The 18063-nt window shown below is 23.7% G+C and overlaps 1 protein-coding gene across 1 annotated transcript in view; it reads left to right on the top strand.

Annotated features, from left to right (window-relative positions):
* Window positions 1–18063, top strand: part of orb2 (cytoplasmic polyadenylation element-binding protein orb2) — a 182856-nt gene that overhangs the window by 90963 nt on the left and 73830 nt on the right. The window contains exon 3 of the mRNA XM_089176397.1: window positions 17180–17230. Within this exon, the coding sequence (XP_089032523.1) occupies window positions 17180–17230 (51 nt within the window). The remainder of the gene's footprint in view (window positions 1–17179; window positions 17231–18063) is intronic.

Genomic DNA, 18063 nt, shown 5'->3' with positions numbered 1-18063 from the left:
GACCTTTTCAGATTTATTCTCCTCGTCACTTCCACGCGATGATTATTTCCTTTTTCCTTCTCCTTCTCCTCATCCTTCTCCTTTATTTCTTTTTTTTTTTTTATCTTTTTGTTTCATTCATTTTCTTTTTATTTTATTATTTATTTATCTTTTTCTAAATTTTTGTAAAACTTGCATTGAAAATTCGTATTCGTGAAATTGTTTCGAATTTATTTCATTCTGGGCGTGTGTGTATGTGTGTGTGTGTGTTTATACGTGATGAATAAGTTAAATAATTATAATACTAATTTAAAAAACAAATCTCTTTATTTTTGTTTAAAAGTAAAAAAAAAAAACCATAAGTGAGTTTGTGGGCTCAATATATATATTTTTTTTTCAATACTTTTTAATATTTTTTTTATTTTTCAAAAGTAAAACATCTTAAATGAGTTTGTATTTAAGGTTCAATATTTTTTTTTAATACTTTTTAATATTTCTTTTATTGTTCAAAAGTAAAACATCTTAAATGAGTTTGTGCATTCGGGGCTCAATATTTTCAATACTTTCTACTATATGTTTTTTATTTGTATAATATTTAATATATTCTTTTTTCTTTTTTTAAATTGAATAACTGTATTATTCAAAATGTATAATATTTTATGCAACGATAAATAAATCAAATTTATTAATACCTTTTTAAAAGCATACAAGCACATTTCGCATATAGTCATTTTATCTTACGTAAAATCTTCGAAATATTATATTTTATTATAATTTATATTAACATTTTAAATATTAATTTTCAATAATATTCAAATTAACGTAACCTCCATTTAATTGTATAAAATGTGATTCACGTCGTAAAATTATTTTTATTTAAATTATTCACTTATACACACATACACACAATATATATAATAATTAATAAATAAAATATGAATTTTGTTCATTCTTATTTTTGTTTGATAGAAGTGAAATTTCTTTTAGTGGGGGGGGGTGGAGGGGGAGGGGGAAGCAGGATGGTGAAGGGAGATTGAGTTTGTCACGAAATAGGAACGAAGAAGATTTCTCGTGAGTTTCACGACACGATTTAGGATGATTTAGGGTCGAAATCGTAGTAAAAACTTTATATAGTAAGTACTAATACAAAATAATGTGATAGCAAATAAAATAAATAAATAAAAAAAAAAAAGAAAAAATGAGAGATGAAACGTTTCGTGCGATGATCTTTGAACCTTTTTATCCGATCGTCGACTACCGTTTCGACACGAACCCAAGAGATTCATTGCGGTTCTGTTACTGGCGCCTTCGTTATTAATGGACTGCCAAATGGTTTTTCATCTCACTTTTATCTTTTAAATTCTTTTAGTTTACTTGTTGTTTTTTTTCTTTTTCTTCTTCTTCTTCTTCTTGTTCTTTATATCTAAACTAGTCGTTAGAGAATAACCATAATAAGCGAGAAAGTACTTTCACGATTGTTTCTCTTTGATAATATCTTTATTCCTTTGTAAATTAATGATAATAATAATAATAATAATAATAATAATAATAATTCTGATAGTTTAATGAGAAATAATCGAAAAGAAAAAAATAAATAAATAAATGCAAAATAATTGTAGAAGAAGAAGAAGAAGAGGAAGAAATTTACAAAGTGGAAGAAAATGATTTACAATTTTCTTAGATTTTATTTTTGGTTTCTTTTAAATCATTTCCCATATTATTAATTAGCATGAAATTAATGCAAATTAATATAATGGTTATATAAAGGTTCTTTTTTGTTGTAATTTTTATTTACTTTTTTGTTGTTGACAAAACTTATTTTTTTTTTATATATATATAAAAAATTATATAAAATTTTAATTAAACTTACTTTAGTTAAAGTTACAACAAAAATAAAAATTATAAAAAATTTATAAAAAAATATGTAGATATATTATAAAAATATAAAAACTAATTTATCTAATATATATTATATTAATTATATTAACTAATTATTATATTACTATATTATTTATTTTTTTTTATTATTATTATATTACTATTATACATTAGTATATAAATTAATATAAATTAATATATATATATATAGTATAATACTTAATATATTAGTATATAACTTAATATTAATATAATATAGTATATATACTTAATATTATATAGTATATTACAAATACTTAACGTAATAATAATTTTTAAAATTCATTTATTAATTTTAATATTAAAGATTTAATAATTATTCGAATCAAATGATTTTAGGCTATATAGGGTGGGGAAAGAGGGAGGACTATTAGGAGAGTAATATGTATATATATATACATATCTTCTTAATATATATAAATTACGTGTCACGTTGTTTGTCCGCAATAGACTTCTAAACTACTGAGTCGATTTTAATTAAATTTTGCACACTGTATGCAGTTTCATCCAACTTGAAAGATAGGATAGTTTTTATCTTAATTTACAATTGCAATATTATTTTATTGCGAATTATATGTTTATTAACAAAGAGTCATGATTATCTCTGTTAGTTCTATAAGATTCTAACAGATGGTGATATAAGGTAATTCGTTGACTTAAAGACGTGTGTATCAGACTGATTGTGAACCACAACAACGCTTGACAGGACACCCCTAGTATAATATATAATTAAATTTAATTAAATTAAAATGAATAAAAATCTATATAACATCAAACAACATACTTTCTCATTTAGTGTCTACTATTCTTCTACTATTCTACTATTCTTACAAAAGAAAATAAAATAATATCTGATTGACCTAACTCGACCCTAACTAACTATTATTATATCTATTTAACTTTCATATCTATGTGAGAAATAATAATGAAACGTTTTACGAATGAATTATACGAACGACAAAATACATTTCCTTCCCCATCCCCAACCCCACCCCCTATGTTGCGATAACAAATGATTTTTATTTGAAAGCTTGACAAAGAGGTTTTCTTTTTTTCTTTTTTTTTTTTTTTGAAAGAAAGTTTAATGTGTGCATAAAAGACGTACAAAACCGACAGATACGAACGAGGTACGAGACTCGCTTTAGTTCGAAGGGAAATCCGTTATCTTGTTAGAAAGACTGGTTAAACAGCAAGCAAGTAAGCAACCAACCAACTTACCAACCAACCAATCAGTGGTATCACTGATTGTAAGTCTCAGAAATCTTTTGAACACTTATTTTACCATATTTATCTACCTTTGACCTCATTCCTTCATACCTCTCTTTCCTTTCTATCGCTTTATTTGTTTCCTTTATCTCTTTTCAACTTGAAGTTTAAGAATACATACATATTTAATAACTAACACGCATAACAGTTTACTCGATTAACTTCTTTATCAGAGTACAAAGCATTTCGACGTGTCTTCTTGAGAACCATACGATTTTATTTATGCGTCTTGAGTTAGGGTCATGTAATGTTAAACGTGCTACGACCCCATTTACAAAAAATATATATATATATAGAATAAAATATTACATATAGAAATTAAGTTTATTAATTTTATGTTTTATTAATTTTAATTAAATATTATATATATTTTTTTTTATTTTATTATATACAATAGATTTAATTTAAATTATTAAACTTAATATTATACATATATATATATATATATATATATATATATATATATATATATATATATATATTTATATTTTATTTTGTTTAAAAGTATAATATATATATATGTTATTTCTTATAAAACATAAACTAAATTTAGCACCAATCACGATTTATTATTAAAAATTATTACAAATGTTATATTATATTAAATTATATGTTAATATAATTTATATTATATATAATTGTATAATATAATTATATTAAAATATAAATTATTACGAAGTTTATAAATATTTATTATAATATTTTAATATTTATATTAATATATTTTAAATATATTTTATTTTATATATTTATATAATATTTTATTTATTATTTATATTATATTATTTAAATATATTTTAATATTTATATTAATTATATATATATAATACCAAAAAAGAAACTCAAACGCATTGTATTTCAATCTTCCGTCAAAATAGGCACGAACTTTCTGAACAACCCTTAATATAATATAAACAATCTTACATAAATATAAAATAAAAAAACCCCCGTAAAAAAAAGAAAGTAAAATTTAAGAAATGAAAACTCAAACTGTTTCGTAAAGATTGAAAATGAAAATATCGATAAGAATGAAATAGTAAAATGAGAATGTATTATAGAATGAGAAATAAAAGACGAGTAAGTTGAGATGGAGAACGAATCAAGAAAGAAATATTCTAACATAAGGCGGCTTTTCAACAAGCTGCTGCTTTCCAGCACACGGAGCTTAACGAGAAACGACTAATGGGCCTCGAGAGGATCTCGTCGGCGAATCTTTGATACTTGGAACTTGTTCTCTCTCTCTTTCTCTCTCTTTCTATATATCTTTCTTTCTCTTTCTCTTAAAAGTAACGTGTAAACGAAGCCACCGAATCGAGTTCTCATTCTACGATCCAAGCAACCAACAGCAATCGCGAAACATTCCGAACGCGGAAGTCTCTTGAGAGAATCGCAACAAACCCTTTTTTTTTACTTTTCTACGACAACGACAACGACGACAACGAAAAGGACAACGTTTTCTCTCTGATATCTTTCCTTAGAATTTACGAGCAATCCTCCCCCGTTGCTTTCGTTTCGAAAGATCGATCTGAACGAACCAACGAACGAACCAACGAACGAACCAACGAACCAACGAACCAACGACTTCAGATTTAGCGAGTCGTTCTTTTTCTTCTTCTTCTTTTTCTTTTTCTTATTCTTCTTCTTTTGCTTTCCTGATTTTCTGTCTACCTGTCTCTACCTGTTTCCAAGTAACTCGGATTCGATTCGACTTCGTTTTACGAGTTTTAGCGAAAGCGAGACGATACTTTTCTATATCTTTTTGTTTTGTTTTACTCTTGTTTTCTTTCTTTCTTTATTTCTAACCCTTTCTATCTATCTATCTATCTATCTATCTATCTATCTATCTATCTATCTCTCTATCTATCTATCTATCCTTCTATCTATCCTTCTTTTCTTTCTAACTTTTTTGTTTATTGTTTTTCTTTCATTTTTATATTTTCTTTCTATCTATTTGTACTTTTAACTTCTTTTTTTTTAATTTCCTTTTTTTTAGTTATTTTATTTTCCTTTTACCCTTTCTTTCTATCTATCTATCTATCCCCTTCTTATTTTTTTTATTAACTAAATTTTTTTTTAGTAACCTTATTTCTTTTATATTATATTTAATTAATAAAATAAATTAAATTAAAATTTATATGATTTAAATATAATTAAATTAATAATTATAAGAACAAATATTAACATATTTTTGTCCACGAAGAAAACAACAAATCTATTTTTATTTAAAAATAAAAAAAGTATTACTATTTATTTTTAACTATTATTATAATTAGATATTATTTATTATATTAAATTTAATTAATATAATAAAATAAATTAAAATTTATATGATTTAATATCAATTAAATTAATATTAATAAAAACATTATATTAACATATAATTTTTGTCTACGAAGAAAAAAAACAAATTTATTTTTATTTAAATATATATATATATATAAATAAATGTTATACTTTTGATCGTGATTGAGAAAAAGTTTTCTTGATCCTTTTTTTTTTTTTTTGTTAATAATATTATTTTTACATTCGTCTCATTAATATTTGAATAAATTATCATTTTAAATTAAAAATATTTGATTTCAGAGAAGGTTAACGAGTAAGTAAGAGAACCACATGAGAAAATCATGCAAATGATCGATCAAAGTTTTGTATATAAAACATTCCGTATATAAAACCAAGTTTCACTCTTTTCCTTTTTATTTTTTTTTATTTTTTTTATTTTTTATTTTTTATTTTTTATTTTTAACTTAAGCTCATAAAGATGGTATCGGTTACTTTAGCAAAAACACGTTTCATGATTAGAATTTAAGATTGACGGTAGTACTTCATGATCGACGTGTCTTCGATCATGTTGTGCGATCAAAAGAGAAATCTTATGGGATCTACCGAAAAGGCTGAAAGATGCAAAAGATCTCCTTGTATCTTCTTCTTCTTCTTCTTCTTTAAAAAAATAAAAAATTAAATGAAACATAATAAAAAATACGATACAAGTATAATAATAATAATAAAACGATATTGTAAAGAAAAATAAAAGAAAAACAAATTTACAATTGCATTGGAGTTGAAGAATCATCTCGAAGAAAAAAGTATAATAACGTATCTTATTCGGTAAATCTCGTTCTGAAAACTACTACGATAAACCCCGAAGGATGGTTCTATCCTTTCTTCTGATTCGTTGTCGGGTCGCATAATATTATATCCATGAGTATCTTTCTTTATTTTCATTCTTGTTCTTTTTTTTTTTTTAACCCATCCATTTCTTCATTCGTTGAGGTAAAATCATCCAAGGAAAGAAAATACTTCTTTTGCCTTTAGGGCTTTTTACGAGCTTCCGTAGTAGCAAATAAAGCATCGTTTCTATCGTCTACGAGATGATATAATGTTCAAACAAATTTTAAAGAGATGAACAACATTGAAATTATTTTTCATAAATTTATACAATAATAAATAACCAAAAAATATATATATAAATATTTAATTATTAATATAAAATATAATATACAATATATAATAATAATAATAATATTTATAATATTTAGTTTATTATACTATAGTAATTATTATATTATATATATGTATATATAATATATTATATGATATTATATTAAATAATATATTACTTAATATAAATAATATAAATTTATATAAAAAAATAATTTTATATACTAGAATAAAATATATAAGTAATATTATTATATTATAATATTATTATATATATTATAATAATATAATAATATAATATAATAATACAATTATAATTATAAATAAATATATAATAATAATATAATTATATAATTATAATTATAATTATATTATTATTAATTATATTTATATTTATTAATTATATTTTAATAAATTATAAATTATTTAAATTTATATATAATATATATATATATATATATAAATTAATAAATTAATAAATATATAAATTAAATAATTATAAATATTTTAATAAATTATTATTATTAATAATATTATTATTAAAATAATAATATTATAATATAATATAATATATTGTTATAGTATATATTATATAGTAAGTAGTAGGTTTATTATTAACTTAATATTATATATATATAATATTCTACATAATATTAAGTTTATTATACTATGATTAAATATATATATATATATATATTACTTTTACTATTACTAGCTTAAATAGATCATCTATGAGATATATATTTACTTAGATCTGAAATGAACGGTCTATAATGATATCATCTTAGATAGATTTTACTCAAGGGACTCCTAATCATGTACCACTTAACTAACTGATACCCAAACGTGTCTACTTACGTAATACCAACATAACATTGTATACATCAAACTTCCAAATATTATTTAACAAGCAATATTCACAAGTATACTCCTACCAATGCATATTCGTATTTTACCAATCATTTCGATTTGTTTTTTTTTTTTTTTTTCTTCAAAAATGTCATAAAAGAAAAAAAACAATTCATTGACACGCGCGAAAGATTCTTTTCAATAGAAATTCAAAGAAAATAGAAAGTTTCTCATTTTAAGGTATAAACCAAGTTGTAAATTCACAACGTAAATTCAGTTATTTTATTATTTATTTATACACGGATAAATCTCTTATGATGTATTTTATAAACGGTAATAAAAAAAAAAAAAAAAAAAATAATTACAAAAAGAAAGAAAAATTTTTTTTTCTTTTATATGATTGGAAAGAGACGAGTGAAAGCGTTCAGAAGCGTTCGATGCAAAATCTGCAATAACGTTAACTAAGAGGGGCGGGGGGAGGGCGAGGGCGAGGGGTAAGGGGGAGACGAGAGGGGGCCACAAAAGTGGTAAACAAAAAGTACAAATCGTTCTGGTTTCTTAACTCTCAAATGTATTTTCTCACTGATCCGTGTGATAATTATCTAAGTATAATAAAATAATATTCTAACAATATAATAATAAAACTAAACAAATGGCAGGAGGTAATACTACTTGGCTTAGAAATAGGAATAGACAAGTTTTTTTTTGTGTGTTTCCTATCCTTTTTATGATTCTTCCATCAGTTATTATGAGAAAAACGATTCACCTAAAAGTATTCATTTGAATCGTTTTTGAATCGCTTTCTACGAAAGTTTGAAAACCCCATGATCCGAATCGATCAATAAAATTTCTTACCAATATATTAACTGAACGTTATGGTGTATAGATTTTATCGTGATAAAAATTTCGAAATAATTTATTACCAATAATTGTCGAATATGTAAAGATACTAATCTTGTGCTAATAAAATGCTTAATATAATTAGAGGATAACATTGATCGATCGAAATCTGTTATATGTAAATAAAACATTTATTCATCTGAATGAAAATTAAAAAAAACAAAAAGAAAGAAGAATTTTAATTTCAATTGGTTGAATTTTGTATAATAAAAAATCCATTGAAATTGATTTTTTTTTTTTTTAATTATTTCTCGCAACAGGTATTAATCAGATGTTATTTGTAAACAAGAAATTTATTTATTGGACTAAAGTATAATTAAAAAAAAATATAAATTTCAATTCGTTGAATTTTGTATAATAAAAAATCCATTGAAATTGATTTTTTTTTTTAATTATTTCTCGCAACAGGTATTAATCAGATGTTATTTGTAAACAAGAAATTTATTTATTGGACTAAAGTATAATTAAAAAGAAATGTATTTCAATTTCAATTCGTTGAATTTTGTATAATAAAATATCCATTTTCTGGTTGATTTTTTTTTTATTTCTTGCAAACAGATACTAATCAGAGTTTCATCAAACGCAATTAATTTAAAATGCGAAATATCCGTGAATTTGTACAATAATTTTTTCAGATTCCTATTAATCAATATGACGATATAACAAATTTCGAGTATTTACAGAAACATATTTTTTTTTTTTTTAATATCTTTTGTCGATCGATATTTATCTATATTCATCGTTTAAACTGAATTTTGTTTTATATTAAACGTGTACGATAAAACGTGTGCGTGTATTTTTCCAAATGGTTTCTTATCATCAAACGCGTAATCGTTTTTAACTTGAGATAAGAACGAACGAGTTATACATTTCGTTTTCTTTTTTTTTTTTTGTTTTTTTTTTATTTGATTCTTTTCTTAGTCGCGAATTATTTCGGGGAAACGAAAAATGTGATCTCATTTTATTTTATATTTTTTCTTTCTTTTTCATTAACACGAGTCAAGAAAAATGTCTGATCTTTGATACTTTGTGTAATCTTTTCGTAATTTACAATCGACTGTAGTTCGTAAATTGACCATAATTCGTATAATGAAATAAAATGATGATTTATAGTTAATTAATTTTAGTATTTTAGTATTTAAAATTTAGTGATAAATTTTATTTTAAGAATTTTTTATACACTGAAACGTATTTAAAAGTAATCTTTATGAGATTACTATCGAAAGAATTCCTGTACGATGATAAAAAAAAAAAAATTAAAAATAAAATCAAAAAACTATTTAAATGACGAATTTTAATAAAATTAAATATTTAATTTATCTTAATATGTAATATTGAATATTTAATTATTAATTTAATTTAATATTTATAATGGTGGATAATTAATCGTCACAACTAAACAAAATTTAAATTAATTTGAATCAATTAAGTTAAATACTCAACGTAGTATTAGTTCAAAGAATCTCAACATTAATGATTCATTTTTTACTTGAAATATTTTGATTTAATTTTTTTTACGAATATTGTCTCATTCCAATAATTCATTTGAAATAATTAATTTGTATAATATTTGTCATATTAATCGACGATTTTATGATTTTACTCACAGAGTACATTACAATACATCTTCTTTTATACTTCTCATCATTTTATCTTTATTAGTATAATTTCAACACTTTTTTTTTATTATCAAAGAAATTCTCTCTTTCAAAATGTACAAAATTCAACTGGAAATATTTCAAATTAAATTCTACACAAGTATATATATCTATATATATGTATATATATGTATATGTATATCTTAACACTTGTTCCATGGAATTTCGTTTTATCAATAAACGTTTCAAAGTATTTCAGACAAAATTATCGTTTTTGTCTTTTATTTCAAATATATATATATTTTGTGATCGTGATAAAATAAAAAAAATTTTTCTTTTAAACGAATGACATATCATTCATTATTATCACTTTACGTAATCATTCTTACATACAAACACAGATAAACAGACCCACACACAAAAGTTGTGCGTTGTAAGATATTAAAAATAACTCGACAAATTCGTAAATTTTTTTTTCTTTTTTTTTATGTTTCATTTATTATACTTGTTGTATACTTATATAGTTTATTTTATATTATTTATATTTCATTCTTTTCTTTTTTTTTTTTTTATTTGTTTCTTCAAAGATTTGATTGCGCAAAGTTTTCTCATAGCTTGTCAGGAAACCGTTTCCAGTCACCAAACGAACATAATCGAAGACATTTGGCAATGTCTCTTGGAGAAAGCAACCAACTAAATGCAATTATTTTCTTCTCTTCACCCCACCCCTATGTCCCACACCCACCCCCTCATCACACTCTTTCTTTTCGTTCATATTTTTTTTTTTTTATGAGTTTCTTTTTTGTTTATTTAGATACATCTGTTAATCGTGAAAAAATTTCGTTTGAATTTTCAAATAAATGTTTGACGAATGAAAAGAAGTTTTTTTTTGTAAGTCTTCTGTATTTTAGAAAAATCTGTAAATAGTCATTTGTATAAAAAAGAAGAAGATATTAAAATTTTGAGTACAAATTTATTTGAAAATTATTTTGAAATATTATAATAATTTAAATATAATATTAAATATGATATTTAAATATTATATCAATTATTACAATAATATAATATTATAATAATTATCAAATAAAAATATAATATATACAATAACCAATTATAATATATAAAAATATTATAATAATTTAAATATAATATTAAATATGATATTTAAATATTATATTAATTATTACAATAATATAATATTATAATAATAATAAAATAAAAATTTAATATACAAAATACAAAATTATAATATATAAAAATATTATAATAATTTAAATATGATATAATAATAATAATAATAAAATAAAAATATAATATATAAAAAATACACAATTATAATATATATAAAAATATTACAATAATTTAATTAAAATAATAAAAAAAAGAATCATCCATTAATTTGAAATAAACCATGAATGAATTCAAATTAAATCTCATCTTAGTTTCAATGACGTATCAGTACATCATGCATTTGTTTCTGCAAAGGGTTAGCAGTGTAACCAAAGGGTTTAAAAGGTTTCCGAGATAAATGAACTCTCGTTTCTTTCTCTTTCTTGCGTATTGAACACGAGTTTCGAACAAACGATTCTTAAGAAGGATAACATATGTATTTTATTTACGTACATGCATGTATACGCGAACTAACCAAGGTTATACGTATGTATATATGTATGAATGTGTTGTGTGTATGTGTCTCTGTGTACTTCGTTGAGAGTATCACGCAAAATGACAAGCTCGTACGTTGTTGTATGTTAGGTATTTTCGATTCAGTGTTGATTACACAAGCCACAGAATAAGAACTACGTGACTATGAAAGAAAGTTAAAACGTCTTTTCTATCTATTCGATTGAGCGATCACACGAAAAGGATCATTCCTATCATCATCATCATAATCATCATTATCATTATAGTGGCTTACGAATAAATGGATCTTTATCCGTGAATTAACTGGTAAACTATTTATTTACTTTCATTATTTTATCAAATATCTAAAAGATAACACTCTCTCTCTCTCTCTCTCTCTCTCTCTATTTAAGTGGTATTTAGGTATTTTATTATTACATATTTATATACATATATAATAATAGTATATATTAAATATTATATTATTATTAGGTTTATATTAATTAAATTTTATATTTTTATTATATATATTTTAATTATTTATTATATATGTATTATCAAATATAGTAGTATTATATATATTATATGGTATTATATATATTAGCAAATATTAGTATTATATATATTACAAAATTTAGTAGTATTCTATATATATATATTATAGTATTATATATATTATATTATTATTAGGTTTTATTAATTATAAATTATATTTTTATTATATATATTTTAATAATATAATTAAAATTATATTAGTTAAAATATATTAATCAATAAACCATTTATTTTCTTTCATTATTTTATCGAATACCAAAACGATAACTATTTAAATATTACATTATTATTATTATTATTATTATTATATATTATATATATTAAATTATTATATTATTATATATTTATCAAACGATCATTACAATCTCGACAGGTTTCTTTTATGCTTCTTACAACAACAACAAAATAATAAGTATAAAAATTACAATCATCATTTATATTTAATGAGAAAGATTTCAAGAGAAAAGGTTTTGTTTTATACTTATGATTAAATTAAATACAAATTTTTCGAGTGGCATTTATTTGATCATTTTCTATAATATCATTTAAAAAAAAAAATATATATATATATATATAAAAAAGGATCAAAGTTGGATAAACGATAAAATCACTTGAAAATGAAGTAAACATGAACAAATGGGCAAACCTTCCTTCGTGAGTTTAAAACTCACTACTCTCTTCTTTGATACTCGAGCATAGGTGAATCAACCTTTAAAGAGCATCCCGTGGTTTCGTAAAATGTGAAAACGTTAAAGGAGGATGAGGAGGTGTAAAATAAGATTAACAAGAAGAAGAATAATCATAATAATAAAAAGAAAAATAATAAGAAGAAGAAGAACCTACCACATGGCTCACTTTATTCAGTATTTTACGTTCTTTCATTTCTTTATCCCACCTCCTCCTCCTCCTCCTTCACCTCCTCCTCCTCCTTCTTCACCTTCTTCTTCTCCTCCTCTTTCTCGTCCTCAATCATTTTTCTACTCCTCTCGCAATCTGTCTGGTGAAACGTCTTCTTCTTCTTTTTCTTCTCTTATTTTTTTGTTTGTTTTTTATTTTCACTCTTTCTCCTTCTCTCTCTCTCTCTTACTCATTCTTACTTTCTCCCTTTTTCTCTCTTTCTATCAAACATTTTTGTGAAATAGGATTTTGCTAAGTAGTAGTAGTAATAGTAGTAGTAGTAGGTACACATTACGAAAGAAATTAGAATCGTTCGTGTGTTTTTCATATTCCCACACTAAGAACTCAATGATTCCTACTTCATTCAACGTTTCACTTCAAATTTACATACTTTATGCAAACAAAATGAATCGAAGTAGTAGTAATAGGAGGAGGAGGAAGAGGAGGTGGTGTCCTACTGATGAAATTATTAGAAAATAAAAATTCTAAATTCTAATGAAATTGATCCCACCCAGAGCCTTAAGATAAAACAAAACCGGTTTTATAATTCTGAAGAAACTCAAATGACATTTTAGCAATGTTTCAAATACAATAAAATTAAAATAAAAAATATTAAAAGAAAAAGTGGAAACAAATTTCACTGTTAAAAAAAAAAAAAAGAAAAAAAAATGCCAAATTTTATTTGATAAAATTACAAAATATTTTGGTGTATCCGATTTATTCATAAATTGGTAAATTAATAGAAGAAAAATTATTTTTCAAAAATAGGAAAGTAATAATTGCATAAAAAAAATATATTAAAATAAAAAATGGAAACAAATTTCACTGTTAAACAAAAACAAAAAAAAATGCCACAATTTATTTTATAAAAGTAGAAAATGTTATTTTACGTTCGATTTATACGTTAGAAAATTAATCAAACAAAATCATTATAATAATATGAGTAATAATTGTAAAAAAAAAAACAAAAAAAAAGTAGAAATAAAAAAGAAAATAGAGCATTTTGTAAAATTATAAAATATTTTTGCGTTCGATTTATAAATTGGAAAATATAATAAAATAAAATATCACATATCAATGATATGAGTAATAATTGTAAAAAAAAAAAAATAAAATAAAATAAAAGAAAAATAAAAGAAAATAGAGCAGAGCGAATTTGTAGAAAGTTAACTATCGTTGTTATAGTTATTGTTATTATTATTATTATTATTATTATTATTATTATTATTATTATTATTATTATTATTATTATTATTGTCATAGTACTCATAGTTTACTCTCTCATCGCAAACGCAATATTAAATATAATTGTTGAAACGTTTCTACGAATCCCGTTCCTCATGGTTTAACTGTTACGTACGTTTATTCGCATGCACCATTGATATTAGTAATTATGCGTTACGTTAATTAATCTCTCTCTTTCTCTTTCTCTTCCTATCTTTCTCAATCTATCCATCCATCCATCTAATTTATTTGTATACGTTTCAAACGTGTATGACAAACGGTAAATTTAACAAACGTTTATCTTATATCGTAATCCAACGTAAACAGGAACCATAGAATTAAAGAAAGAGGAAAAGTGAGTGAATGAAAGACAGAGACAGAAGAGAAGGGGGTGATGGGAGGGGGAAGGGGAAGGGGGAAGAGAAAGATTTCAAGATGTGTTGCTTGAGACAGAACGTCAAACGCAGCTCTTACTAATTAGACATACGTTTAATGAAAGTCCTCTCGCCCTCGTCATACACACTGCGTACTAATACACACTCACATTATTTATATACCTATAATAAATATACAGGGTGATTCATCAGCGCTTGCCACCTAAATAACTCGGAAAGTATGATAGTTGTATGTAAAATATAGGATTATAATATGACATTAGTATTTTTTTGGTTAGGTTGAGTCATTTTTGAGATTTATTGGTTAAGTTTGTTTTTTTTAAATACGATGGTATATTTTAATACTTATTTTCGGATAGCGGTTGACATAACGAATCCAATGATATGCAACGTTAATATTTTTGGTGATCAATGAAAGTGAAAACTGGCGAACAATCCGACCACAATACAGCCCTTCTGTGTCCTAGTCGAATCCTGGTCACGTCAGGATTGTGTCAGGGTTGTGTCATCGTTTAGTTGTTTCAACAACTGACGAAACAGATATTTTCTGAATAGTTTTTATTGGTCATTGTCAGGTTTTGTATTTAATGTTGCATATCATTGGATCTAGCATACATTCAGAACTGAAATGAATCACCCTGTATATAAATTCATGTATTTCTTAATACATACATACACGTATAGGACTCTCACTTTGCTCGTAGTACGAAGTTGATACTAAAAATGAATAAGAAGGTAAAAAGAAACTTGAAGGAAAGCGTCCCCGATCGTGACGTTGATGTTGATGACGATGACCATGATGATGACGGAAAGAAAGAGAGAAAGAGAGAGAGAGAAAGGAAAATATAAAAGAGTAGGAAAAAAGAAAAATGTGGTAGGGGAAAGCGGAAGAAGGGTGATGAGACTGACAGATTGGAAAATACAAATGGACTTTAAAACTTGTGCTTATTTTAATGTCAATGTTTACATATGCATAGTCATCAAGAACTATTACGCACGTACATAACCTTACTAAACGTAAAACGCAAAGGGGTCTCTTCCTCTTAGTTCAATGAGGTTATCTTTCTGTCATGGGAATATGTTTTTCTCGTAACTAGAACTCCTTTTTTTTCTTACTTTATATAGAAAGTATTCTATTTTAAGTTTTACAACAAATGCATATAGCGATATATATGTGTGTGTGTGTGGAATTGATAACAACGTTTGAATCTTATCTTTGATTGATTTGAATGAAACATTTTTTGTTTCTTTTTCATTTTTATATATAACAAATTTGATGTTGCAATGATTTTTGCATTTGTAAATTTTTTAAATAAAATAATAATTTAAAAAAAAATTATAAATATTTAAAAAAAATTTATAAAATATATATATTAAATATTTATAAATTTATAAAATATTAGAAAAAAAAATTAATTTAAATTAAAATTAAAATGTAATTTTGATTAAATTTTTCTTGGAATATTTTTTTTTTTTTTTTTTTTTTATAAAGATAGATGATAGGAATTTTTCTTGAAATAACCTTTTTTTCTTATTCTTTCTTATTGCGAATTTTTTATTTTTTAAATCACAGTAAACATGTATGAAAAACACGTTGGATATATTACTTGTCAGATTAATATAAAAAAAAAAAAAAAGAAAAAAAGAACAAATTAACAACTATCGGAAGTATCGTCAAACAAGTTAAAAAAGAAAATCTTTTTTTTATTATTTTTTTTTAATTTTATTATAAATGAATGTATATACAAAACGTACATGAAACTACGTAACACGTGTATTAATAAAACTCACAATACCTGTACGAGAGAGTCCAATAGAAATTAATGAATAATAATAATAACAATAATAATAATAAATACAACGAATTAGCAGTCTTTGTCACTGTTGTTATCGTAGTATTAGTAGTTGTATAGTTGTCGTGTCTGTCATTATACAGTCTAATGATTTCACAAGTGAAAATAAATGTTGCGATCGACGAAACGGCTGGTTACAACTGTGTAATTCCTGGTGTAAACTTTTACACGACAATTTGTTGTTGTTTTTGTTGTTGTTGTTGTTGTTGTTGTTGATGTTTTATTTTTTTTTATTCTCATTTTCTCTTTCACTTTAGAATTGTACACTCAAAGTCATTGCAATTTCTGAACGTAACGCCGTGTATGCATACGGGAAAGCATAATTAACAAATTAATTTAACATAATTTCACTGTAGCTCGTTTTCGAGCTCGTGACGACGCCATTACGCGATAATTAACAGCACTAAGATTCTCATAACACTTATACGAGTATTTTCACATAAACCTTATTATTTTAAAGTGTGTGTGTGTGTGTATGTTCGTGTATGATTCGTGCATATCTTTAGGAAACAATTTTATGTATATTATAATTTTCTTTTTTTATCGTTCGATATTATTTATCAATTGTATCCTACTTTTTTCTACAAAATATTAATTTTAATACATTATTAATATTATTATTAATTACAGGATAATAAAATTTGATTATTAATATTAATATTATTATTATTTTGTGTTACAGGATTCATAAATTGCAATGCCAACACGTTACAGTCGCTCGCGCAGTTACACGGTGAGTGAAAATTACCTTTGTTATTAATTAAAGATTTTTTCGATCTTTCCTTCCGTTTTCCATCATCATCATTATCATCATCATCATCATCATCATCATCATCATCATCATCATCATCATCATCCCATTTTCACTACAACGACACAGGTGTGGTTATGACAGTGACATGCGTGTGCTGCGTTAAACACAAACGAGAAACGTTGATTGTGTGTCCTTTTCTTTAAGGAACACACCACTCTACTCATGAGGAAGAATCAACGTCATAGTTAATTAATATTTATCTTTACGTAATATGAAAGATATTTCGCGTTCATAATAATTCTGGAAATTTGATCCTTTTTATTCCATCCAACCTGTTGTTCGTTTACTTCTTTATGAATTAAATAATAAATGGGTGAATAATTGTTTGATTATTGAAAAACAAAATTTATTCGATATGATAAATCGTTGTGGATTGAAATATTTGTATCCTTTTGTTTTATATTTATTTATGAGATTGTAATTATATTATTATCTTAAATAACTTTCGAATAATTTAACGTGGCAAGTTAGTTGCAATAAATTTTTATATTATTGCACTTATATATATATATATATATTTTTTTATATTAAAAATTCATTAAAAATTTCTCTAATTAAATATAATTAATTACAATATATATTCAATATTTATAAATTAAAAAATGTATTAATAATAATTTCAAGTAAAACGAGTACTTAATTCTTACGTAATAATATAAATATATAATTAAACAAATATTTTAAAACTTTGGATGCAAATAATTAATAATTGATATCTCGATATAACAATTTACAGATATTTATGTGAATAA

This window comes from Polistes dominula, unplaced genomic scaffold (genome assembly GCF_049000335.1).
Source record: "Polistes dominula isolate Pdom_NZ unplaced genomic scaffold, Pdom_raw_medaka contig_25, whole genome shotgun sequence".
Taxonomy (NCBI): domain Eukaryota; kingdom Metazoa; phylum Arthropoda; class Insecta; order Hymenoptera; family Vespidae; genus Polistes; species Polistes dominula.
This window is presented reverse-complemented; position numbering and strand designations above follow the sequence as displayed.